The sequence below is a fragment of the Dipteris shenzhenensis genome, chromosome 11 (genome assembly GCF_047967505.1).
Source record: "Dipteris shenzhenensis isolate YYH24624 ecotype China chromosome 11, Dip_SZ_1.0, whole genome shotgun sequence".
Classification (NCBI taxonomy): domain Eukaryota; kingdom Viridiplantae; phylum Streptophyta; class Polypodiopsida; order Gleicheniales; family Dipteridaceae; genus Dipteris; species Dipteris shenzhenensis.
In genome coordinates, this window is record NC_141606.1 from 632,386 (window position 1) to 657,155 (window position 24,770).

Genomic DNA, 24,770 nt, shown 5'->3' on the forward strand with positions numbered 1-24,770 from the left:
ATGCCAAAACCAATACCTCCTTTGTTAGTATCTATAATCTTTCTAAGTAAAATCCAAAATCACTACCTGTAATGCATTAAATTCCCATGGTCTTCTGAAAGTGATGGCTGCCAAGCCATGCAAAGATTCGTTTCAAAGGTCGCTTCCAGATACTTCTCCTGTGGGTGCAAGCCACATACAGAATGTTTGAACTTCCCATCTCAATGGATTTGTTGTACTTATATGAGTCGACCGTTGCATACAACCCTAAAGTGGTTGTCATAGAATTTGTAAGGAGCTGAGGAACATGCTTCCAAATCTGACCTCTAGCTTAGAAAAGGTGGATAAGCTGGGTAAAGCTCCAAAATACCTGAACTGGTGAAATCTACAGCTCTTGTTGATTATTGCAAGGGATCAAAATATATTGCAAAAGCCAAAATGATCCTATTCTGTAGGAGTAGGTTGTTAGATAAGTTCTGCAATGTTAGAGATGTGTAAGCTAGTTAGTTTAGTTATGTTGCAACTTGGACCTTCTTGCATGGAGCTTGTAATATTGAATTAGACCTGAACGATGCCATGCTTTTCTACAAACTTGTGTTTATGTACTCTAATGAAATAGGTGCAATTGTGGACAACATAACTGGAAACTTGACCAGCTATCAATTGGTTTGAGCATGATTCTTTCTCTAGAGTGGATCAAAGAGCATCATATGCCAATAGTTGCGATTAATAGACTGACTTAATTTCCACACCTCGAAGTTACAATTCGTTTACATCTTACTGAAAATGAATGTGGTGAGTTGTTGCAGGCACAAAGACAAAGATGACATCTGGACCGAAAACTTATCTTAGTGGCAGAAGAAAACAAGGGCAGATACTTAGCGGTCATCAGGATTTGTCTTGGTGATGAGCTCACGAATTGCTAGAGCTCACATAAACTAGTCATGAAGCATGGGAAAATTGGAGAGAGAATTTGGACAGCGTTGAATAACTCAAAGGTCTTTATAAAACAAGAGGTTGAGGAACGAGCCTGAAAGTAGCCTAGCAGACATCTGAACAAGATTAGACCTTGGCAAACTGGGGGCCTGGTTGATCACAACAATGCCAAAGAAATTCTGTTGTCATCTTCTATTTGAGTTCTTAAGCATTAATTCTACCTAAGGTATCATGCAAAGGCTCAAGTTAGAAGGGATGATCGCCATGCTGCTGGATTAGGGAGCATCATCCAAAGGTGCAGCATGTGAGAAATGAACAAGTAGCCTACATTAATAAAGGGCTCAAAGTAAAGAAGTATGGTATTGTGTGTGTAACTTCTGTGAAAAGGAGGCTACATGCAAAAGAATGTCAGAAAAAGGAATCAGACAGTTATCATCAGAGATCGATTGTGAATCTTGTCAAAGCAGAAACTTGTGATGGTGCAAAACAACAGGCCACCTCTGGTTCTGCAGTGATGAAAAATGCTAATGAACATTATGTCTTTATACTTGTGTTACTTATTTGTTACAGCTCCTACATTTGGGTACTTCTTGGGTTCTGTGATGCCAGGGTGGGTGCTACAGGGATCATATTGTTCGTGTAAACTCCAAATTTCAAGGGTCAGGGCAAGATAAATGGCTTTCATTTTGCAATGGCTATGCATGCTTTTCAAGATTAAGGAGGGGTGTTGGGAGTAGGGTACTAGAGTGGTTGTATTGACAGGTGCCTACATCATCGGTATTTTGAGATATCTGTGACGTTGCGACATTGGTAATTGGCTGGAAAATATTAAAATAATCAGTCGTGAGTGTCATGAATCGGTTTAGTAGATGTTGTTATGAATTGGCACTGCTTAGCGACTCCAATCGATATGTTGATGCTGAAGTGTTGGGAGTAGGGTACTCAAGTGGTTGTATTGATGCGTGTCCACATCATTCGTATTGTGAGATTTCTGTGATGTGGCGATCGACAGGAAAATATTAAAATAATCAGCACATGAGTGTCATGCATAGGTTTAGTAGCTGTTGTTATGGATTGGCACTGCTTAGTGACTCCAATCAATATGTTGACGCTGAAACTATCTTTAAGTTCTAGACCTACACATGCATAAAAAATTTGAGCTAGTCATGTACCTTTCCTGTGTTTCCATAAATACATGCTAGATAGAATTGTGAAGTCCTGGTAAGATCATGTATCTTCTAGATATGCGGCTGCTTCCATGTAAAATTGTAGGAGTAGGTTTGTAGACTGATTGCACAATGTTAGATGTTGGTAAAGCAGTTAGTTTCTTATCTCAGCTCCATTTGTCAGAACAGATACCTGACGTGTGTCGACTTGCGAGCAGTGTAGGGCAACACACAATAGTCTAGAATCCCCAACACATCATGCATCAACTTTGGGTAGGTGTCCGGGTATGTTGGCCTCTACCTCAAAAAACATAGTCAAGAGGCCCACATACACTCACACGTCTCCAATGCCCAATCACCACATATTGCATATGCAAGTATTTTTATTAACGCCCGGCCAGCATGTCATCCACGAGGAGTGGAAGGACACACATGCCTCTCCAATAAGTACTTATAACGGGTCCTTTATCTTGTTTATAGTTTGGGTCATAGATGTTCAGGATACATATTCGAAGTTCCCCTACGCTGAGGCCAACTTATGCTGCTATACCCACAATCAACTCTCCCTCATCAAACATCTTGAAGCTAGTGAAGAGGAGCGGATAAAAATCCACACTCCCTCATTCTAGCCACCTCTTGGAGATCATATGGAAGGACAAAAGTCTAGTCAGACCTGCAAATATCTGCTGTGAAAAACATACGCTCTTGAAGCAGCAAAATGTGCAGCAGGCCGCCTACTAAGACCTCTTGTGGCTTGTGTCAAAGGATCAATCATTTGGCTGCTGCTGAGCATGATCATGAAAGCCACGCATGTTTTGTAAAGCTCACCATATTCCAACAATAGGAGAGACTGGGGGCTTACAAAAAGGACCACTTTACTTTCTAACACCCCTTTGGAATCTTCTTGACAGGCCGCCTTGGGTTCTCAGAGAGTTAACATAGGCACGGCGGGATACCAATGACTTCGACCCCGCCTGATACACCAAAACCATCAAGAGTGAATTGATAATCCCAACGTCTTGGTTGCATAAACCAAGAACCAAACTTGGCTGTACAAGTGGAACAAGCCCGTGATGCCTTGTGCAGATGGCCAAATTCTTTGCATTTAAGAAACAACACCAGACTCTAGCCACCATGACATGAGCAATGAGGTCTATGGTGCTTGCTCCAACAAATTCTCTAATAGGATCGAGTCTGGGTCTTCCAGAACCAAACGTACATTAGGCACTCCATCCATCAAAACCGAGGCCACAATCATGGATGACACAATATGACACAAAAGTGTGTCCTAAAAATAAGGAAACAGTCCTTACACTCTTTTGGTAATCGTAGAAAATGCCAAGTCGATGGGAAGCATTGCATGTGATCCTTTTGTTCCCATTTTCGAACAAGGAAGCCATGGTACGGAGTGATAACAATATCCCACGGTACCATGGTGTTGGCCTAGATATATCGGGCTCCATTGAAGAAAAAATTGTGCAATATCTGCCTAGGTGAGCTGGAGTAAGGAAAACCCCTCGCCCGTAGATGGTAACATCTTGGATTTGAACTCCCTCAAGTGTGAAATTTGTCTATAAGGCATGGCACTGTACACTCATATGGCCACTTAGAGTAGGATTTGGGGCTCTTCCTAGGGGGCTCAAGCTAGGAGAGCCTCTTTCATGAGATAGTAGGACCATGGGAAACTTCTTTTTCCCTTTTTCCAAGAGAAACGAACTACCATGGGGGCCCACAAGATCCTCATGGTGTTTTTGCACACCTAATTGGTTGTGATGTTTTCATCTTTAGGCAGTTTAGGTGTAATTACACTTTGCAATGTTCTTGTCGATCACATGAGTTGCTTTTGGTTCTGATATAATTGGTCATACCTACTACTAGTGCCTTCTTTTTTGGGCAGGGGGGGGGCAAGAAATTATGCTTGAACCTCTAGCTGTATGGGGATACAGCCTGCGGATGAACCCTATAACTACCTTATCATCAAGCCTGTGAATATTGTGCTGAACTTCTTGTTTGTCCTCAAGGGGGTGGTAAACTAGAGAGTACCCACAGGGGATGGAAACAGCTAGTCCGGTGGGGTAGAGGGAGGCCATGGTGGGTAGGGGGGACGCATTGCAGAGTGCATATTAGGGGCAGAGTGAGGGGGGGAGTTGGGGGGGGAGGAATGAGGGGGGACTAGGGAGGAGCCAAAGGAGAAAGAAAGAAAGGTTTAGATGTATATAGAAGGCCAAAAAAGCCTATGAGACCAAGAAGAACATAAACACGGAAATACACCCCCCATGGGTGAGCCAGAGGTGTCTATCACACCTCCAATGAGCCAAAGAACTAGAAAAAAACTCCATGTATCAGGAGTGGATCCTATAATGTCATATCATGTGTCCTATGTCTATCACACGTGCCAATCACGAGTAACATGAGCTCTATGTGGGCCCCATTGGGGTCCTATCGAAATTCTGAGACCTATGGATGGTATCTGTGACTCCTCTGTATTGTGTACTTGAAGGTGACGTGAGGTGGCCTCACATCAACATGTTGCAAGGATAGTACCTCAAATCGAGTGAGTCCTGTGTCTAGTTTGGTGTTGAGCCAGCATATTTAGAAACCACCTAATGGGGGGGAGAGCACACAGAAAGGGGCTAGGGAGTAGAGAGCAAGCAAGGGAGGGGAGGGGATAAGACATAGCCCACTGATGGGCAACATAAGGAAGGGGGGGAAGTAGGACGTAGCACCTAGGTGGGCAATAGAAGCCCATGGAGTGGAGGGGGCTAAGTTGGAGAGCACCCATAGGGAATGGAAACACCTAGTCTGGTGGCGTAGAGGAAGCCCATGGGGGAGTAGGAGGCTGCATTGCAATTCAGGGGGGGTTGCTGATTAGCATCATGGCGGGGTCTTATTGATCGCACAAAAGCCCGCAGGTGAACGGAAGGGAATCCACAAGGGAACAAAAGCAGTGCATATTATGATAGAAGTGACGGGAGCTGGTGGGGAGGAGTGAGGGGGTGGCAAGGGAGAAAGAAAGGAAGGCTTATTAATGTCCGCAGAAGGCCAAAAAGCCTATGAGACCAAGAAGAACTGAAATCAACATGAGAGTACACCCACCATGGGGAAACCATAGGTGTTTATCACACCATGAGTGCTCGCTACGCTTGTGTCCAATCTCTTGTTGACCCAATGTATCTGGAGTCTAGGTCATGTCTCCCAATTATATCTTCTCACATGAAGAAGGATTCTGTGATCTCTTGGTGTTTAGGGCCAGATCTTGTGGCTGGCCTTATGAGAGCAAGGGCGGGATGGCAAGGGGGATTGTTGTGAGCATCGTGTAGAGCGAGGAGCAAGGAGTGCACAGGGTTGAGCTGCTTACTTTTCCCTATGCATAAGGAGGTCGACCATCTAAGCTTTGCATATGGAAAGCTTAGGAGATGGGTTTCCCTCTTTGAAGTTTTGATAGTGCTGCACATTTACATTTACATTTTCATTTTCTTCTCCTTATATATTTGTAGAATATTTTATATGGTTAATAACAAATGTTTGTTTCAATTTTTTACATATGTTAACATGATGACTTAAAATCTTTTTACATGCATGATCTAGCAGCTGAAGTGCTATTTCTTGCAGGCTTACATATCTGAGATTTGCAGTAAAGAGTATCAAGCTTTCGGAATGTCTTTGGTACACGGATTTTTACCATAAAAATGTCACCAGAAGGTTTACGTTGTGTCAATCATTGAACTCATTCAAGGATTCAATACAACCTTTGACTTTCTGTTATTTTATACTGCAGGTGGGCACAATGTGGGGTGTTGGATTGATCATAGGTCCAGCAATTGGAGGATATTTAGCCCAAGTATGTATAACCTTGTCCATATCACATCTTTGCAATGTCTTTCTTTAAGCCCCTCTCTCGTGTCTTCTTTTGTGCATTCTTGGAGATCCACAGTTTTTGTTTGGTGATTATTGAGGTCCAGCTATGTAAGTCTTGTCTGATTTCACAGCAAATATTCTTTTAATATTAGGTTTGACTTGAAGTGGATGTCTTCTTAATTATTATTATTATTCTTCAAAATGAAAGACTTCTATTAAGTATGAAAGACCCTCCCTCAGAAACCTCAAGGGAGAAAAAACATGCAATACAAGAAATTCACCCTAGATGGGTCAAAGTAAACTCCTAATCATAGCAATGAAGCAACCATGGTTGAGGCTGGAAGTGCAATCTCAACCCAGTAGGTGATTCAGGAAAAAAAGGGGAGCCCCTCCATTCCGTGACAAATACCTGTGGAAACATGCAGTTTGTGCCACGTGTCCCCCCGGAAAATGGACCGGGTGTGGGGTTCACACTGCCCAGTCCTGCCCCACAGCCACCCACAAAGCTCCACAGCCCCCCAAAAAGTCCTAGGAGGGGATAACTGTGCAAGGCTCGAGATACTAATATATTCAAGGTTCTCCAAGGGTGCTTATTGCTTATGGGATGGAAATTCTCCTTAGTACACGTGTCAGCAGTGCGGGCTTCCCTGCTTGATTTCTTTTTCCACATTAAGCCAAGCGTGCATTAAAGGGGTGAAGGCCACCACCTCCAACACCCCCCTTTGGTCGAACCCCAAAGCAACATTCAAAGCACTCACCAAACCAAAGGTCAGCACAAAACCAAGGTGACGTGGACAAACCGCACAGGTCGGCAAACCAAAACTGCCCAAAGTGCCTCAAAGTCCACGCCAACCAACAGTAGGCAAGCCAGCTAGGTATTGGCACTAATGAAAGGGTGCATAGGTGTGCCCATGAGAGGGCTGATATGAGAAAGGTCCACTGCAGGACACATGGCACCTATTGGGTGAAAACAAGTGTAAGCAGTAGGCTAGAGGGAGGGTTCTAAAGGGAGCTCGATATGGAGGTCTCTAAATGGAGAGCTCACGCGGAAAGAAAGAGAGACAAGCTCACACGAGGGGATGCCCGGCTGGTTGGCTAGCTTATTTTTAAAAAGCCCTCTTTGTTTGCAGTTGTTACACCGGTAGTATCAAAGCTACAAGTTCCAGTCATGGCAATTGCAGCAGGCCATATGTATTCAATGACTGTCGGAATGTCAACGTTTTGAGAGGGGAATGAACCTCACTTATCCTCAGAATTGGATTTTGATAGTACTAAGTGCCTTAATTGAAGTGGGTATTGAAGGCTGTTATGCTTGATGACCCCAATCCAGACTGTTCTAGGGGTTAATATCCAAGGCAAAAGAAAGGAAAGATGCCTCGAGTGACAAGCACCTCCCAAAGTGGCCCTTCAAATTCTAAAGCAGATTTAGAGTGCAGAGGAGTGAGAATTGGCCACGCGAAGCAGGAGATGTGATGCATTAGGAGCGTCTGCACTGTTTTGAATCTCACTAAAATCCGACTTTGTTCTTGAGGAAGTAGGGAATGAATCCGCAGTGATTGCTCATGACAGCCCATGGGAATAGCTAACATTTGACCAATCTGATCGCAGCCATGCCTGAGGCTGAATTACCTTTAGATGGGCACAATACTACAAGCAAAATCAAGGCAGTATCTAGATGGATCAGAGAAGCTTGAGTTGCTCCCACCTTGCTGCTGTCAACCTGTTCACCGATAAAATCAAATAGGAGTTAAAGGTTTTTGGACCCTAGTTAAAAAAGTAACGTGCCACGTCATAGTAGCCATCCAACCACTCTATACACCACTTCATACTTCCTTGATTAAATTTCTACAAAGGGTTGCTTCTTATTCCCTTTGCAGCAGAGTTTTTGTTCCAATACAAAGATCAACTATGTGAGGTTTCTGGAACTGACTTTGGATTGGGATCGAGAGGCAGCTTCCCTTATCAAAGGGGTTTGATTCGACTACAAATTTTGAATTCCAATACCTCAAACAAGTAACAGAGAAGTAGATACTGCATTTTCCTTTCTACATTTGGCTTTACTTGTTTTTGAAAAACTCGTTCCATGATATAAAAGGTCGCAAACATCATGGAGAGTTGAGGAGCTGCTGCTCCTCCCCGACCTGCTTGCTGCCCCTCCTCCTCCCCCTCCCTTAGCCCCTCCCTCTCCCTCTCCCTCTCCCTCTCCCTCAGCCCCTCCCTCTCCCTCTCCCTCAGCCCCTTCTCCCGCCTGCTCAGCTCGCCCCTCCCTCGCCCTCTCTTTCTTTCTCTCTTTCTTTCTACCTCCTCCCTCCCCCACCCTACCCCACTTCTTCCTCCCCCCTCCCCTGCCCCTCTCTCCCACCCCCTCCCCCTCCCCTCCCTGTCACCTCTCCCTCTCCTCCGCCTCCCCTCCCCCGCTACCTCTCCCTCTCCTCCGCCTCCCCTCACCCGGCTCTCTTCCTCTTTCTGCCTCCTCTCCCTCTCCCCACCTGCTCTACCTCCTCTCCCTTCTCCTAGTCTCCTCTGCCCCTCCTCTTTTGCCTCTCCCCACCCCCTCTTCCATCTCCTCTCCTATACCTCTACTCCTCCCCCCTCTCTCTCTCCCCCCCCCGCTTCCCCTCAGCCTCTCACCCTACCTCAACCTTCCCCCTTCCTATCTCTCCCCTTCTCCTCTCTCGCGCAGCTTTTGTGGGTCAGACGGAGCTTTATTGTGTTCGAATTGGCATTTTTGCCTTTATTGACGAATGGATTCCCTTTCAGTCAATCCTCTATTACTTCCACTGGCCGCGAGACAAGTCATCTGTTATAAAGACGAGTTGTAGCAGCTCAAAAAAGATGGGGAGCTTGCCACACTCACATCTTTGGGTCCCATCCTTCCAGGTTACAGGACAAGGACTGGATGCTTGCAGCGTTACCTGGAGACCTTGCACCCCATCTCACCGACGTTCGCTTTGCTAGGATGAGGTTTCTTCCAGGTGGTCTTCGATACTCCGGAGTCTATGGCCATAGTCCTTCAAGCTAACCCTCTGATGCTAGGCTCTAGGCGGATCTTTCTCTCGCCTTTCACCTTGGGCTTCAACCCTCTTGAGGAGGACAGTCAGGTCTTTTCCCTCTTCATCACATTTCTTGGCCTCTCTTAGATGGAATGCCCAGAGTTAGGGTCCTAGTCTTCGACCCTAACATCATGGATGACCATATTATCCTTCAACATCCGGATGGCTCCTTCTTTTGCTAGAGAGTCAAGATCGCAGATAAGCAGGGCCAATGCAGGATATGCATAGCACTTGGGAACTTTGCTAGGAATTGCCCAAGGAAGAAGAAAAGACCTAAGTGGTCTTCTGGTGCGGCCCCTCCTCGTACCGCTCCCTCGGCACTATCTTCTCACCTTGTACCTTGGACCACCAGGCCACCTCCGTGCCTTCCGATTCTTCAACCCCGCCAGAGATACGCCTGATCCTCCCATGGACATGACCAGTGATGATGCTCATTCTGACTCTCAGACTGGTGCTGACCCCTTTCTCTTTTGCTCCTCGTTCTACCTCCATCGGTAGAGGAAAGGGGATTGGCCCTCTATCACCCTCACCATCCTTGAGTGCTGGCATTCTTTGTACACCTCAGCCAGGCTTGATTCACAGGAACTCGTTCTCAGTATTGACAGATTTGGTGGACATCGAGGAGGAGGAGTTTGTTCCCTCCACCTTTGGGAATGCTATTCAAGGAATCCCTATTAACAAAGCATCCCCCTTCGCAGGTGTAGGGGTTCTTTCTCCAGTGGATTTTCCTCCCCTTGGCAGGAACGATCCTACTCAAGAGAGATTTGTTTTAGCTACCAAGTTGGGTAAGATATTTCATCTAACTTCCCTATGCCAATGAGGATCGTTAGTTGGAATGTGTAGGGCCTAGGTGGCATTCCACATCGTCGTCGTGACTCGTAGGCAGCTGATTCGTAATCAGCTACATGCAGATGATATTGGGGGCCCTATTGATATTATTTTTGTTTTGGAGCACAAACTAGATGCTAGAGATTGTGCCAAGCTAGGGAAACTTCTTTCAGGTCATACCTTTGGTGGGGAGCTACTTGCATTTCAGTCTCGTAGTCTTGTTTTCCCTTTGTTGTTGGACACGGAGTGATCATTCCCTCTAGAGCTTAGTGGATTATTCTCTTGATTGGGGGATGTAAGGTTGGCTTTCTTAACCTTTATGCCCCTAACAATAGAGGGGACTGTGTCCTTATATGGAAGGAGCTGCTCTCTTGGGCCTCCATTATAGATTTATGGGTGATTGGTGGTGACTCCAATATGTTGAGTTGGCTTCTGATAAAAAAAGGGGGTAGAGAGGGTGGCATTCACTCTCAGGAGAGAGGAGCTTGGGTTGGCTTCTTGTTTCGTTACAATGGGAGAGATGCTTGCATCGATGATGCCTTTCAAAATTAGACTCAATCTCTTCTATTTTTGTGGTCGAACAAGAGATAGTAGATGCCTATACATGCACGGATTTATAGATTCTATGTTGATGATTGGGATTGGGACAGAGATGTGTCAGTATACATCATTGGTGTTTCTACTTTAGACCACTTTCCCTTAGTACGGATGACTTTTGAGCCTCACTTGAGGGGTCACTTTGCTAGTATTAGGATTCTAGATGTCTTTTATGCAGAGGAGGATCTCACAGATGTAGCTTTGTTGATATGGATGTAACTATGCAGGGTGGAGTGCCATCTCCTCCACTTACGGCTGCAGCGATGACTGGTATTAGCAACTTTTATCATTCGGTCCCCAGTACTAGGAGACGGGAGATTGGTATTTGCTAGTAGTTGGCAGCAATGCAGAGGAAAGAGCAGAAAAGGCCTATAGATGCTTGGCTTTAGGAGCGCCTTGCTGTAGCAAGGGCTCAACTTCAGATATTTCTTCATCTAAGAGCAAAGTATGCCTTTCATGCAGGTGGGTGGTAGAGTCAATAAACACTTTTTTTCTACTCTTGGCTCTAGACATAGTAGATAGAGTATTTCACAACTTATTGACTCAGAGGCGATTTTGTAGATAGAACCAGATGCTGTCTTGCGCATAGCTTCAGATTATTTTGCCTCCCTTCTCATAGAAAATCTTGATACTCGGGCTACAAATGATGCTAAACATATTATTTGGCATACTATTCTTGTGTTGGTGAAACCGGATGTGCGAGTATCACTAGATGGACCCTTCACCAACGCAGAGTTCAGGACTGCCCTCTTGACCCTTCACAAGGGCAAGTGCCCAGGTTAAGATGGATTTTCTTACTCGTTCTTTATTGCTTTTTGGGATATGATTGGGGATCACAGTACCTCAGCCCTGCAGGGCGTTTGGGACTCTGGTGACATGCCTCAGAAATTTAGTGTCCCAAGGGAGGCCTATCACACTCCTAGTTACATGTTAAAAATTATGGCCAAAGCAATAAGTCTGTATTTGCAGCCCTTACTTCTTGATATTATTCATGATACGCACACTGGTTTTGTGCATGGTAGAAGCATTTTTGATAATATCTTCTCATTCTGGGAAGCTTCAGAGTGGGCCATGTAGAGCGGCCAGTGGCTGGCCATTCTAGTCTTGGATTTCGAGAAAGCTCATGACAGAGTAGATTAGGGCTTTCTAGAGGGCACCCTTCTTCATTTAGGCTTTACGGATACATGGATCAAAGGGGTATCCTCTTTATACAGATTAGCCCACAACCAAATGCTTATTGGTGGGGTAAGGGGAGAGAGTTTTCAGATCAGTCCGCCAGGGATGTCCCCTTGCTTCCTTCCTCTTTTTATTTGTGGCTAAAGCTTTGAGTATCTATATTAGATTTCAAGCTGATATTTTTGGGCTGAGACTTCCTTTGAGATGAGAAGTAGAGATTTTGGATAGTGAGATGGCAAAGGATATTGCTGTTCCTACGGATGCCACGCCACAGCTGCTTACTTCTTTCAAGACAGGATTGGATTTATTTTGCACTGCTGCGGGGGCGCATATTAATTGGCACAAATCCAATGGCTTTTGGATCAGTGAGACGAGAACACTCCGGGTTGGGGAAGTGGAGGATGCCCTAGTTTTTTATGTGCATTCGGGAGGGAGGCTGTCCAGATCTTCAGATGACAGCTTGCTAGAGAGAGCATTTCAGCCGGTCAGAATTGTAGGCTATGTGGAGATTGATTCTGACTTTCAATGGTATGTGGACCCTGACCCTCTTCTCATTTCCCTAGGATCATGGAGATAATGGCTTTATGGAGGTGTCCCCATAAAGTGCCTGCAATGGGACCCAGGAGAGTGTGAGTGAATTGACAAAGGTCACCGAGAGAAGAGCCTCCCCTTCTTTTGTCAGCAATGCTAGGAGATTTCAGCATAGTTGTAAAAGTTGCAGAGCTCTTTATTGGGATGCCTTTCACATTTTTGTTGATCTGTAGATAAAATTTTGGAGGAGACTTTGAAAATCCCACAAGAATATAAAAATCACTCTCTTTTGTGGCTTTCTATTCATGGTGGGATTGCAGTGAACCTGTGGAGGTCCAAGTTTGGGGCTGACCCTACTTATCCGAGTTGTTGTGCTGTTGTGGAGACTATTTAGCATTGTCTATGGGATTGCAGACAGGTAGGGGTTATATGGAGAGGGTTGCCAAGATTTTTCAGCTTTTTTGCTCCTTCCCCCTTCTTCGTGACTTGGGGCTCAGTTGCTTGGCTTTCCCTTTTGGGGCCTGAGTCTTCTTTGAGAGACATGACTCATCTTGGGATATAGCTATTAGACGACACTTGGTTGAGCCACGTTCTATGGATGATGTTCCTACCTCACCCTTTAGGGTTGCATGCCTTGGTGGACTCTTCTTGAGATATTAGCGAGCATTTCAGCGTGGCATATTTGGAGAGCGAGGTGCAGAGAGGCTTTGGATGGATCCCAGGTTCAACCCTCTCACAGTGTGGCGAGTACATGGACAGAGACTACACATACATTGATGGCCATTTGGATTGGCAGCTTTTGCTAGGAGGGCTGCTTTTCTCAAGGAATGGAGGGGCTCTGCCTTCTTCTTTGAGTCTTCCACAGGGTTGAGGTGGCATTTTCAGCCTCAACCTTGGTTATTTTGTACCTCTGCTTGAGGAGTCTTTTCATGCATGGCATGATGTATTACCGCCTTGAGTTATACTTAATGGAAATCTATTTTTGCCCAAAAAAAAAAAAACCTTGTTCCATGGCAAGTCCGGAGTGGGAGAGGCTAACTACAGAAAGTAGGATAAAGCGAGGAAGGAAAAGTAATTTTTGAAGAAGAGACCCATGAGGAGTCTATGGATTTGAAGGAAGAAATAAATCATGGTGATTATGGAGTTCCTTATTTAGAATTCGCAAAATTAGAAAACCCCACTCTTAATATAGAAACTCAATCAGAGGCTATCAATGAGGCATTAAATACTCTAATTGAAGGAGTTCCAAAGTTATCAGATTCTCTATCTATAACTCCAAGAGGTATATCGCCAACTCCTCCATGTCAGTTTGAAGCGTCTACCTCTTGACTTAGAGAAAACTGAAATGCCCTGAAAGAATTAAAATAACCAATTTATCATGGGGAAGAAAAAGAAAGAAATAAGGGCACTACTAATACGCTCTTATAAAAATGGCAAGATTTAGAATACACCATGAAAGCCAATCTTTCTTTGGGTAGTAAAACAAATATACAGTAACCGGCCTTCGGGATCCCCAAAGGGCAGTGAACAGATAACCACCAGCAAATACTCAATTTACAGCCACTTAGAACTTTCAACAGCAAACAAAATAAACTTAGAACAGAACACCCGAGACCTAGATCGACCCCGTCTTGCACTGGACACCAGATTGGCCCTAAACTTAGAGCCCCTTTCGGTACTTCTTTATCTTTAATTCAGAAGGCATGCAAATACAATAATGGCACCGCAGTGCATCAATCCACAGATAGCCAACTGAGTAATTTGTTCACGGGCACTTCTGTCCTGCTCTGCAATCACAGAAAAAGGCATCCCAGTACAGTGTAACAGTGCTAAGGGTTCTAACTTGGCAGTTCTGATACCCACTAGGGGAGTCCTGGCAGGAAAGAAATCAGCCCTATCTATCTTGGTAGCTCTGAATACCTGTCAAGGGAGTCCTAGCAAGACAGAAGCCGGCAAAACAACCACACTTGGCTGTTCCTGGCAAACAGAAAGGCCAGCTGCGCAAAGTAAAAGGATCTGAAGTTTGTGAGGCAGTAGGAAAGCTCCTGGAAAGCAATCAACTGAAATGAAAACTTGGGAAAACCTAGGAAAAATAGCTAGCAGGGAAAAACGAAATTCCTTGGCAAGATCTCTGGTGCCTTGCCAGATGAAAATCAACAAAGACAACCCTGGAAAACCTGCTTGAGGAGAATCGGCAATTCTGGAAGCCTCCTGGTGAAAGTCGCAATTCCTGGAAGCACCTGGTTGGCCTAGCACATGAAGAAAACCTAAAAGTGGAGTGTAGACGACCACCGGAGCAGCCCAGATCAGAGGAAAGCTGAAAGCGATTTTGCAGAAGAGCTCTCTGGCAAATTGCGCAATCCTGGAACAGGCTAGGGAGCTCCTGCAAACTGCGAATTGCTTGGAACAGCCCCGTGAACAACCAGAGCAGTGAATCGCCCTGTCTAAAAGCCGAAAACAGCCTAAAACAGTGCGCAAACTGGAAACGCATGCCCTGGCAACACCTGGATGAATTGTGACTCCTGAAATTAGCTCCCTGAAGAGCCCTGATGAATTGCGATTTCCTGTAGCAGCCTTTGGAAGATGCGATTTTGCTGTCTTGGACCAGGCAAAGCTCCTGGGTGATGGCAGATCTGACAAACAGGCTCCCAGAAGGTGTGTGGATAGCTAGGAAGCAAGAAAAACGAGATTATGAACTGAGAGAAAGCTGAACCAGCCCCAAATCCACTTGAGCCAAAAATAGCTGCCCTTACTTGCCCTGCAAGGCACTGAATTTTTACCCCTTTTAACCCTCAGATCCTTTTCCTTGACCCATGGAATTAATTGCACTGAAGTGTCCTTTACAAATTTAATCAGCTTGAGGCGAGGTCAGTCACCGTAAATTCCTAAAAATTAGAAATTCACGTCCCCCCTATGAGAAGATCCATCTATAGGAGTGCTGCCACTATCCTCCTATGGGACAGTGTGTAGTGGAGTCCTTGTGAAGTAACAACTTCTAGGGATCCAAGCTTGGGGTGAGACGTCGTACCACTAGCTTGTCGAGGAGGAAGGCTCTGCTCTGGCATCTTGGGATTCATAATGCCAAGTCCTTCCTATGCCTGTCGTAGGATCATTGTCTGCCAAGCAACCCTAGTTCTAGTGTTCGTCGTACCATCTGATTGTGCCCACAAGTAATTGCATACTAGGCGCCTAAGCTGCCCCATGCACCCTCTATGGAAACACCATCATGAGGCCATGTACCACGATGTCACCAAGAGAACTTGATTGACACCAAGGACCCTACTTGCTAGAGAAAGTTTGGCGGAACTCCAATATACAAGCTTGTGTTTGAGGCTTTTTTTCATGCACTGCATTTTGTATTCCTGCTTTGAGCTTGCTCTTTGCAGGTTTTGTCATACTTAATAGTATTCTGCATAGTGTTTCGGCTACTCCAGCTAGTCGTAAGCCTTCTCAAAATCCAGGGGAAGGATCCGATTGGTTGGTACTCCTCTCGTGCCCAATCCACGATCTCCCAAATGGTGAAGATGTTGTCTAGGATGCTGTGTTCTCGAACAAAACTGGTTTGTGTGTTGTGGATGATATAAAAAACGAGGCGAGGATGCAACTGCAAGCTCAAGACCTTGGCTAAAATCTTGTAGGCAGTGCCTAGCAAGGTAATCGTCTCCACTGGAGAATGTCAGACTTGTCCCCTCCATTCGGATCAAACGAGCCCCAGCCTCAGCTCAAGGACCGAGGAAGGGATCCAAAGTCAAAAGTCTCTTGAAAAGCCAACCGCAAGAGGTTGAGGATGTGCTCCTTGAAGCACATAAAGGATGGTGTCAACCCATCCTCCCCATAGCACTCCTAAAGAAGGAGGACCTTGAGGCCCTCCCAGAGCTTATCATTAGTTAATTGGCCTCCAATTATCTACTCGTGCTTTGAGAGACCATTGACGAGACCTCAGCTCATACTGTCTCTCGAGCTGTAAGGGCCTAGGGAGACTCCTCGGACCAAAACAACTCCCGATAAGAGTCTGTGGTTACCTCAAGTATGTTTTGCGAGTTTAAGTGCATTTTCTCTCTCATCTCGGGAGCCTCGAGCGCCACCGTGGGACGGGGCGTGGCGGCGTCGGGTTGGAGGCGTGGGTGCGCGGGGCATCGGTTGGAGGCACGGGTGCTCGAGGGCGCCACGCGTCCCGACCCGACCTGGGAGCCCGGGGTGCCACCGTGGGATGGGGGCGCGGCGGCGTTGGGTTGGAGGCATGGGTGCGCCTGGCGTCGCTGGGGGGTGCCACGTGTACCGACCCGACCTGGGAGCCCGGGGTGTCATCGTGGGACAGGGGCGCGGCGGCGTTGGGTTGGAGGCGTGGGTGCGCCTGGCGTCGTTGGGGGGCGCCACACGTACCGACCCGACCCAGGAGCCTCGGGCGTCACCGTGGGACGGGGGCACGGCGGCGTCAGGTTGGAGGCGTGGGTGCGCCTGGCGTCGTCGGGGGCGTCACGCCTCAATCGCTAGAGTTGTGTCCTTGGTGAATGTGGACCAATGGTCTGGAAGAATTGCGTGTTCATTTTGCCAACTTGCTATACCTAACGGGCTTGGGAAGAGTAGTAAGACTACTCCGTTCAACGGATCTTTGTGGTTGGAGGATCAAGTCTCGGACTCCCATAACAGTCTGCAAGCTATAGCAAGACTTTGGCCTACTTCTTGAGTCACTCTATGGAGGCCGATGTTCTCTCGTGCTCCTATAGGGAGTGCTGCTGGTTAGAGCTTGGGACTGCTAGAGCTCCTTGCTTTTCCTATGAATTGCATTTGCCACCCAAGCAGCCCACCCGTCATCGGGGGGACTCTTTGGTTACTGCTAGATCTCTAGAATAGCGTGTTGCATCTCCTCCTTGTGAAGTAGATTCTCTAGGATACCAACCCCTTTTTGGGGTAGTCCACAAGGGGGCTCCAATTGAAGCGCAATTGCATAGTGATTTGACACTGTTGTGCTTGCCAAAATACCCATGGCTTACCCTCTGTGTAACACCCAACTCCCCACATAAAACCTATCAAGGCACTTTAGCAAACCATCATGCCTCTGCTGGCTGAAGGAAAAGTAAAGGCTTTCTGGAAGTCTAGAGAAAGTCGACTCTCTCCATAGGTCATGACCATTGACCGCGAAAATAAATTGCTCCCCTGTACTCCTCCCAGCCACGAGCATCTTGAGTAGGAATCCTTCCTGCTTGTGCTCCCCAAACTCTAGATTGTTGAAGTCACCCCCAACAATCCAAGAGTCTATGCTCTTTGTCAAATGCCTCCAAAAAGCGAGGCGGTGGTGTTTCCAAGAAGGGGCATACGCATTTAGGATCAAAATCTTGGAATCCCCCATCCATAATCCCATCTAGACTTCTCGTCCTATGATAACTGACCCTGGTCAAACACATTTGGGGCCACTGCCAAAGAAACCAAAATACAGATCCTACCTACCATAGGGGACTAAATCTCAGGGCCTCTCTCCGGAAGAAGGCGGTGACAGCGTGTTTGATATCTGATGCTGAAACATACGCTGTTGAATCAAAAGAAAATCAACTGCTTGCCCCATCATAGCCCTTTGCAATTCCTAGCAAAGTATCATTTGATGACCATCGCACATGATCGTGGAGCCTGTGCATCTTGTAACTCACCATGGTCAAATTCATGGGAAGGGGGGGGAAGGTGGTGAACAAGGCCTCCTATGAGTGGGAGCTTGAACCACAACCTAGGACTTCTGTGACTTTGGAGGGGGTTTACTCCATCCATGTGACGTCACACTGGAGTCATGACAGGCTCAATGCCTACCTTCATTGCCCACTGCATTGTGAAGGAAGCCTCTACCCCTAAAACGGCTAGTGCATTGCTATAACGGCCTGTGTGTAACCTAGGAAAGTTGAACCTTTGACCCCACCCATAAAATAGCTATTGCTAAGCCAAGACCTCGTCTATCTGCCGAGAAACCCAACTAATATACAACCATGCCCCCATGGGTAATCCACAACTCCCTATCCTGGGGTCCCAGCCACTTCTCCATCATATGGAACATCTGGTCCCTCATCATGAGATCAAAAAGCACTGAGGTACACTTCTCCTCTTCTATAGAGGCAAAGTTGAACCTCCAAAACAAACGAGAGGAGGAACCAACTGCCCCTATGGAATCCCCTTTACAGGGTTGTAGGGTCACAATGGTCACCTCCAGGGTTAGGGGGTAATCATCAGGGCTATTGCTCTAGCAAGAGATGCATACTATGCTGGAAGAGGATTGGGTTGGGATGAAGCAGAAGAATTCTGAGACTAAGAGCGGGAAGTCGCATCCTTGCCTTTGCCCGAAGGCTTGGGCACGGAAAGAGACTGGAATTTTGGAAGACGAAGGCAAGAGGAGGAAACAGGAGGACCATTGCAGGAAGGAGGAGGGGGGGTGTAGGGAAAAGGAAGGCCGATGGCGGGCTATGAGAGTAATTGCAACAGGAGGGGTAGGAAGGGGCGAGGGTGCAAACAAAGACGGAGGGGGAGGAATATCTGGAGGATGGGGGGAGGAGGGCAAACAAGAGGGAGGGGACTTGGAGCGGCTGGCTCTCTTGTGTCCAACCCACTGGGCAGAGGTCTGAGTGCTCTGAGACACTACCTCTGGTGGGTCTTTTGGAAGTTCAAAGAAGACCTCGCTCTCAAGGGTCTGGGGACGTCCTGAGAGTGGGCCACTTGACTGCTCCCCTTGCATTGGAGAAGCTCCTGCATGATCTGCCATCGCCTCCTACTGTCTAATTTCAATGCGCCACTATGGTTCTTTGCGACCTGCTTGCCAGGCTTCTGTCTCTCCACCCTGGTCCAATCCCCTTCGGAAGGCTTTGAGATTCCTGTTGTTGCCTAGATGGACGCTGGCCTCTCTCTGCAAGAACCTCCCTCTGTTACCTCTGTGGAGCCTGGGAAGGGCATGGGGGGGGAAGCTCGGCCCTAACCTATTTGAGATAATCGCGGCAGGTGACCCATCTGCCCGCCACAACAAAGGCACTGACTTGGAAGGCTTGAAACCTTGATCACAAGCGCATCTCCCCTCCATCCAGCGTCTTGAGGAAGATCTCCTCTGGCAGGGTCTTTAGGCACTCTAAGTCTAGAGATCGTGTCATCTGCTACAATTGAGACTATTGAAGACAGAGGGAACTTTATCACCATGCAAGGGTGGGAGGCATCCCCATATGTTGTCTTTCCAGATACCATGCACTTTTTGAGTTGCGGGGAAGTTCTCCTTCTTGGAGACTTCAACTAGGACTGCCAACTGCTAGGTATCGATTATTGACTTAGAGCATGACTCGAATATGTTGCCTGACATTGATTTAGATGAGACAGGTATCTCCTGAATCTCTGCAGATAGTCACCTCGTATGGGCATACCTTCATAGAAATGGGCAAGATGCATGATCTGGTCATCTACAATGGTTTGGAGAGATGGCCCTCTTCCGTAGGACTCACTTCCCACATGTAAGGGGGTCCATTGTAGTTGACTATCTCATGGGATCCCCTACCTTTTCCTCTCGCTTTCGTAGCCTTCTCTATCCTCCCGTCCACTTGGAGCTGACTTTACATACCTATTTTTCAGCATATCCAATTCACTCCCACTATTGAGCACATCCCATCCCACTTATACCACTTTCTAGGAGACTCATTTTGCCTCCTACTTGCTTGAGGACCTTGATGATCCCCCCTATTAGAAGATAGAGCCACTCTTATCCCTCCCTCAGGTTTACCATCGACTCCTTCCTTTCATTGGAGCCCAAAAAAAAAAAGGGCAAAAAAAGGAGATTTATATTATCTTTGAGTAACCTTTATACGCATCATAGTTTATCCAATAGAGGTTTGCTGACCCCGGACTGGTCTAACACCTTGCAAAAAAGGCAGAAGCAGAAAAAGACAAGATACATTGGAACGCTCAGCCTTAGCAGCGTGCCCAGGCCCCCTAGTTGCGGTGCGTCCTGGACCATTAGTTAGGTCCACACTTGTTAACCGTTGGGTACCGGTTAGGTTGTTGATCCTCCTTCCATACAGGTTGACACCCCTCGTGCCCCGGACCCTCCTCAAACTCCAGCGGATGATGCTACAGAGGCCTCCGCTTTCATCCCACCAGTTGAAGATTAGGAGGGGCCTTCCGATGCTTCACCCCTGATCCTCCTGTGGATAGAACCAGTGATGATGCTCATTTTGACTCTCAGACTCATGGACCCTCTCTAGTGTAGGCCCTTGTATCTTTTGCTCCTTCTTCTACCTCCATCAATAGAGGCAAGGGTGTTTCCCCTCTATCACCCTCACCATCTTCGATTGCGGGCATTCTTCATGCTCCTCAACCAGGCTTGATTCACTGGCAGATATGGCGGACATCGGGGAGGAGGAGTTTGTTTCCTCCACCTTTGGGAATGCTGTCCTAGGAATCTATATTAACAGAGCATCCCCCTCTGCAGGTGTAGAGTTCTTTCTCTAGTGGATTTTCCTCCCCTTGGCAGGAGGGATCCTACTGAGGAGAGATTTGTTTCAGCTACTAGGTTGGGTAAGGTATTTCATCCAACTCCCCTATGCCAATGAGGATCGTTAGTTGGAGCATATAGGGCCTAGGTGGCGTTCCACATCGTCATCGTAGGCAATTGATTCGTAAATCAGCTACATGGAGATGATATTGGGGGCCCTATTGATATTATTTTTGTTCAGGAGCACAAACTGGATGCAAGAGATTGTGCCAAGTCAGGGAAAATTCTTTCAGGTTATACCTTTTGGTCACCTACCTTGGGTACTAGGGAGGTACTTGCATTACGTTTCACAGTCTTTTGTCCCCTTGGTTGTTGGACATGGAGTGATCATTCCCTCTAGAGATCAGTGGATTATTCTCTTGATTGGGGGACGTAAGGTTGGCTTTCTTAACCTTTATGGCCCCACCAATAGACGACGGGAATGTTTCCTTATGTGGGAAGAGCTGCTTTCTTGGGCCCCTATTGCAGATTCATGGGTGATTGGAGGTGGCTTCAACATGGTTGAGTTGCCTTTTGATAAAAAGGGGGGGTAGAGAGGGTGACATTCACTCTTTGGAGAGAGCAGCGTGGTATGCCTTCTTATTTCGTTTCAGTGGCAGAGATGCTTGGATTGATGATGCCTTTCACATTCAGACTCAATGTTTGGGCGAACAAGAGACAACAGATGCATACACACACACGGATTGATAGGAGTTTATATTAATGATTGGACTCATACTTAATGGAAGTCTTTTTTTGCCCCAAAAAAAGTGTTGGGGACAAATGCGTCGATGAAGAGGCTTTGATATGTAAAGAAAGTGAATCTGATAAAGAGGATTGGAATTGTAAGATGCAAGTGTCGAAGTGTGTGATGTGACGAGTGCGTAGAGCTCAAAAGACTAGTTGTTCCTTTTTGGACCACTTGCAAATTCTTCCTAGATCAAAGCTATGGCTTGCAATACTTTGATCAAGAAGAGTAGTCAAAATGGATAATGTGGCAGCTAGGTGCACATGTAGAGTATAAGAGGTGTTCTTGTGAAGCACATATGTTGATGTGTATGTGTGTGTACATGCAGTATGCAGTGTGCTTAGCAAGAGGTGTGTGCTTAGGTGGCAACTATGTGTGCCATGTGGCTGTGCTGAGGTGCTTACGCCCCACTTGGACTGACAATGTTGTGCTGGTGATGTGGCTTAGTATGTGGTTATGATGACATGGCGGTGGTTGGCCATATTGCTAATGTGAAACGTGCTGCTACATGATGCTCAACTAACCCACCCTTTGTCTAACCTTATCTGCCACATGACTAGGTATGTGAAGCTATGTGGAGCTAAAAGTAAAGATGAAAAACTCGATTTTCGGAGCTGCTTTTGCTCCCCGCCTTCCCATTGCTGCCCTCTCTCAGCCTCTCTTCGCCGCCCCTCTCTCCTCCCTCCCCTCAGCCCCCTCCCTACCTCCCCTCTCCCGCCTCCCTCAGCCCCCTCCCCGCCTCCCTACCCCCGCCCCTAACCATGCTACCCTCAGCCCCTATCCCCGCCCCCTACCCCCTCCTCCTTCAGCCTCTACCCCTACCCCCGCCCCCTCATCCCCTACCCCCGCCCCCTTTCCCCGCCCCCTCCCCCTACCTCCCTCAGCTTCTACCCGCCCCTCCCCCATCCCCCTACCTCCGCCTCCCTCAGCCCCTACCCCCGCCCCCTCAGCCCCTCTTCTCCACCTCCCTACTCCCTTCCCTTGCCTCACCTCTCCCCTCCTCCCTTAGCCCCTCTCCCTGCATCCTTTCCCCTGCCCCTCTCTAGCCCCTCCTCCCAGTCCTTTCAGCCCCCCCCGCCCCCCTTCCCCCCCCCCCCTTCTTTTGCCTCTCCTTCCTCCCTCCTAGCCTCTCTAGTCCTCCTGTCTCTACTCCTCCTCTCTCCTCCTAGCCTCTGTTCACCTCCTCACTCTACTCTTACTCTTAGCCTCACCCTCTGTCTTCACCCTCTTCTCTATCCTAGCACCATTTTCAGTCGGGCGGAGCTCAACAGCGTTTGAGTCGGCCTTCCCACCTCGATTGACGATGGCTCTGTCTTCAGCCAATCCTCGTTCACTTCCACCGGCCTCGAAAACCATCACATTCTCAAAAGACGAGTTGCAGCAGTCAAAAAAGATACAGAGAAGGAGACCTTGACATCGCTCTTTGCTCGCATCCATGGGTCCCACCCTTCCAGGTCACAGGTTAGGGATTGGATGCTCGCCGCTTTATCTGGAGACCTCGCAGGGCACCTCACAGATGTTCGTCTACTTGGTCAAGGTTTCTTTCAGGTTGTTTTTGATTCCCCAGATGTAGCAGGTACATTCTTCAGGCCAGTCCTTTAGCACCGAGCCCCATGAGGATTTTCTTGAAACCCTTCTCGTTGGGTTTTGACTCTGTGGAGGAGGATGGCCAGACGTTTTCACTCTTCCTCAGATTTCCCGGCCTCCCTCAAGTGTACCATCGAATTTTATCTTCCATTGGAGATGGTCACCGAGATCCCCTCCTCCCTGGGATGCCTTCTTTGGCAGCAGAGGCAGTTAGGTCGGATAGGGTACCACGTGTTAGGGTCATTGTCTCCGATCCTAAGATCAGGGATGACCACATCATGCTCTAGCGTCTAGATGGCTCATTTTTCAGACAGAAAGTTGAGATCGCTGCTGGGAGACAGGATCATTGTAGGATTTGCAGGACCCCTGGGCACTTTGCCAGAGATTGCCCAAGGAAGAGAAAAAAGAAAAGGCCTAAAAGATCCACAGGTGTAGCGCCTCATAGCACCACCTCGGCTGGACCTACTTCTCGATCTACTGCACATCCTACCACTTTTCGCCCTGTTGGACCTTCCACCTCTCGCCTAGGACCGTCGGCTACAACATCTCGTCCTGGACCTTCTTCTACGGCGCGACTAGGTCCGTCAGCACGTTCTGCTCTAGTCGTCCCCTATTGAGTGCCAGTCAGAGTTGTTGAGCATGTTTCACCTCAAGAGGCTACTGATGGCACCACGGACCCTTCCTTGCAGGTAGGAGATATTCATGTCCTAGTTCCTAGTGCTGATGTGGTTGCTCTTGTCCCCTGAAATATTCATGTGAAGGAGCTTCCATCTATGGAGCAATTTTTTGCCGAAACCCGAGCCATACTCCATGGTAATGATAATTATTTGGTCCAGCTTCATGAGCACCAGACCGAGCTTCATCAGCGCAAGGCCGAGCTCTACTAACCGAGCTCCATCAGTAGCACCCTTCTCTTCTACTCCTCTTTCCTCACCTCTTGATAGAGGCAAGGGGATTATCACTTTTACTCCACCATCCTCAGGGATCCTCCGCACTCCTACGCCAAAAGCACATTCAGCAACCCTTCCGCTACCCGATCGGGTAAGGTTTTTCATTTGGCCTCTTCCTCTACTGATGAGGATTGTCAGTTGGAACATTCAGGGCCTTGGAGATGTACCTCACCCGTCGCCGTTGGCAGCTGATTCATAACCAACTTCATTTAGGTGTTACTGGGGACCCCAATGATGTCCTCATGATTCAGGAACACAAACTGGATGTCAGGGATTGTGCCAAGTCGGGTAAGCTTCTTTCAAGGCATACTTTTTGGTCACCCGCCTTGGGCACCGGGGGAGATACTTGTATTTCTGTTTCTTCTTCTATGCTACCCTTGGTGATTGGACATGGGATCATAGTTCTCTCTAGAGCTCAATGGGTCATTCTTTTGATTAGTGGGCATAAGGTGGTTTCTTAAACCTTTATGCTTCCAATTCAAGAGGGGACCATGGCCTTTTCTGGAAGGAGTTGCTTTCTTGGTCATGCATTGCAGAGTCTTGGATCATTGGGGGTGATTTCAACATGGTTGAAATGCTCACAGACAAAAGAGGTGGTAGGGAAGGTGGCTTACATTCCCTTGAGAGAGCAGCCTGCAGAGTTTTTTATCCGGCCTCTTCATCTCGTCGATGAGGATTGTCAGTTGGAACGTTCAAGGCCTTGCAGGAGTACCTCACCGCCGCCGTAGGCAGCTGATTCGTAACCAACTTCATCCAGGTGTTACTGGGGGCCCCATTGATATTCTCATGATTCAGGAACACAAATTGGATGTCAGGGATTGTGTCAAGTCGGGTAAGCTTGTCTAAGGCCATATTTTTGGTCACCCGCCTTGGGCA

At 47.4% G+C, this 24,770-nt stretch overlaps 1 protein-coding gene across 3 annotated transcripts in view; it reads left to right on the top strand.

The window, feature by feature from the left end:
* LOC147896453 (protein ZINC INDUCED FACILITATOR-LIKE 1-like) overlaps positions 1-24,770 on the top strand; it is a 172,232-nt gene that overhangs the window by 17,741 nt on the left and 129,721 nt on the right. For all 3 annotated transcript variants that reach the window (XM_087382066.1, XM_087382067.1, XM_087382065.1), the window contains 2 exons: positions 5,694-5,747; positions 5,860-5,922. In XM_087382066.1, coding sequence (XP_087238192.1) covers positions 5,694-5,747; positions 5,860-5,922 — 117 coding nt within the window. The remainder of the gene's footprint in view (positions 1-5,693; positions 5,748-5,859; positions 5,923-24,770) is intronic.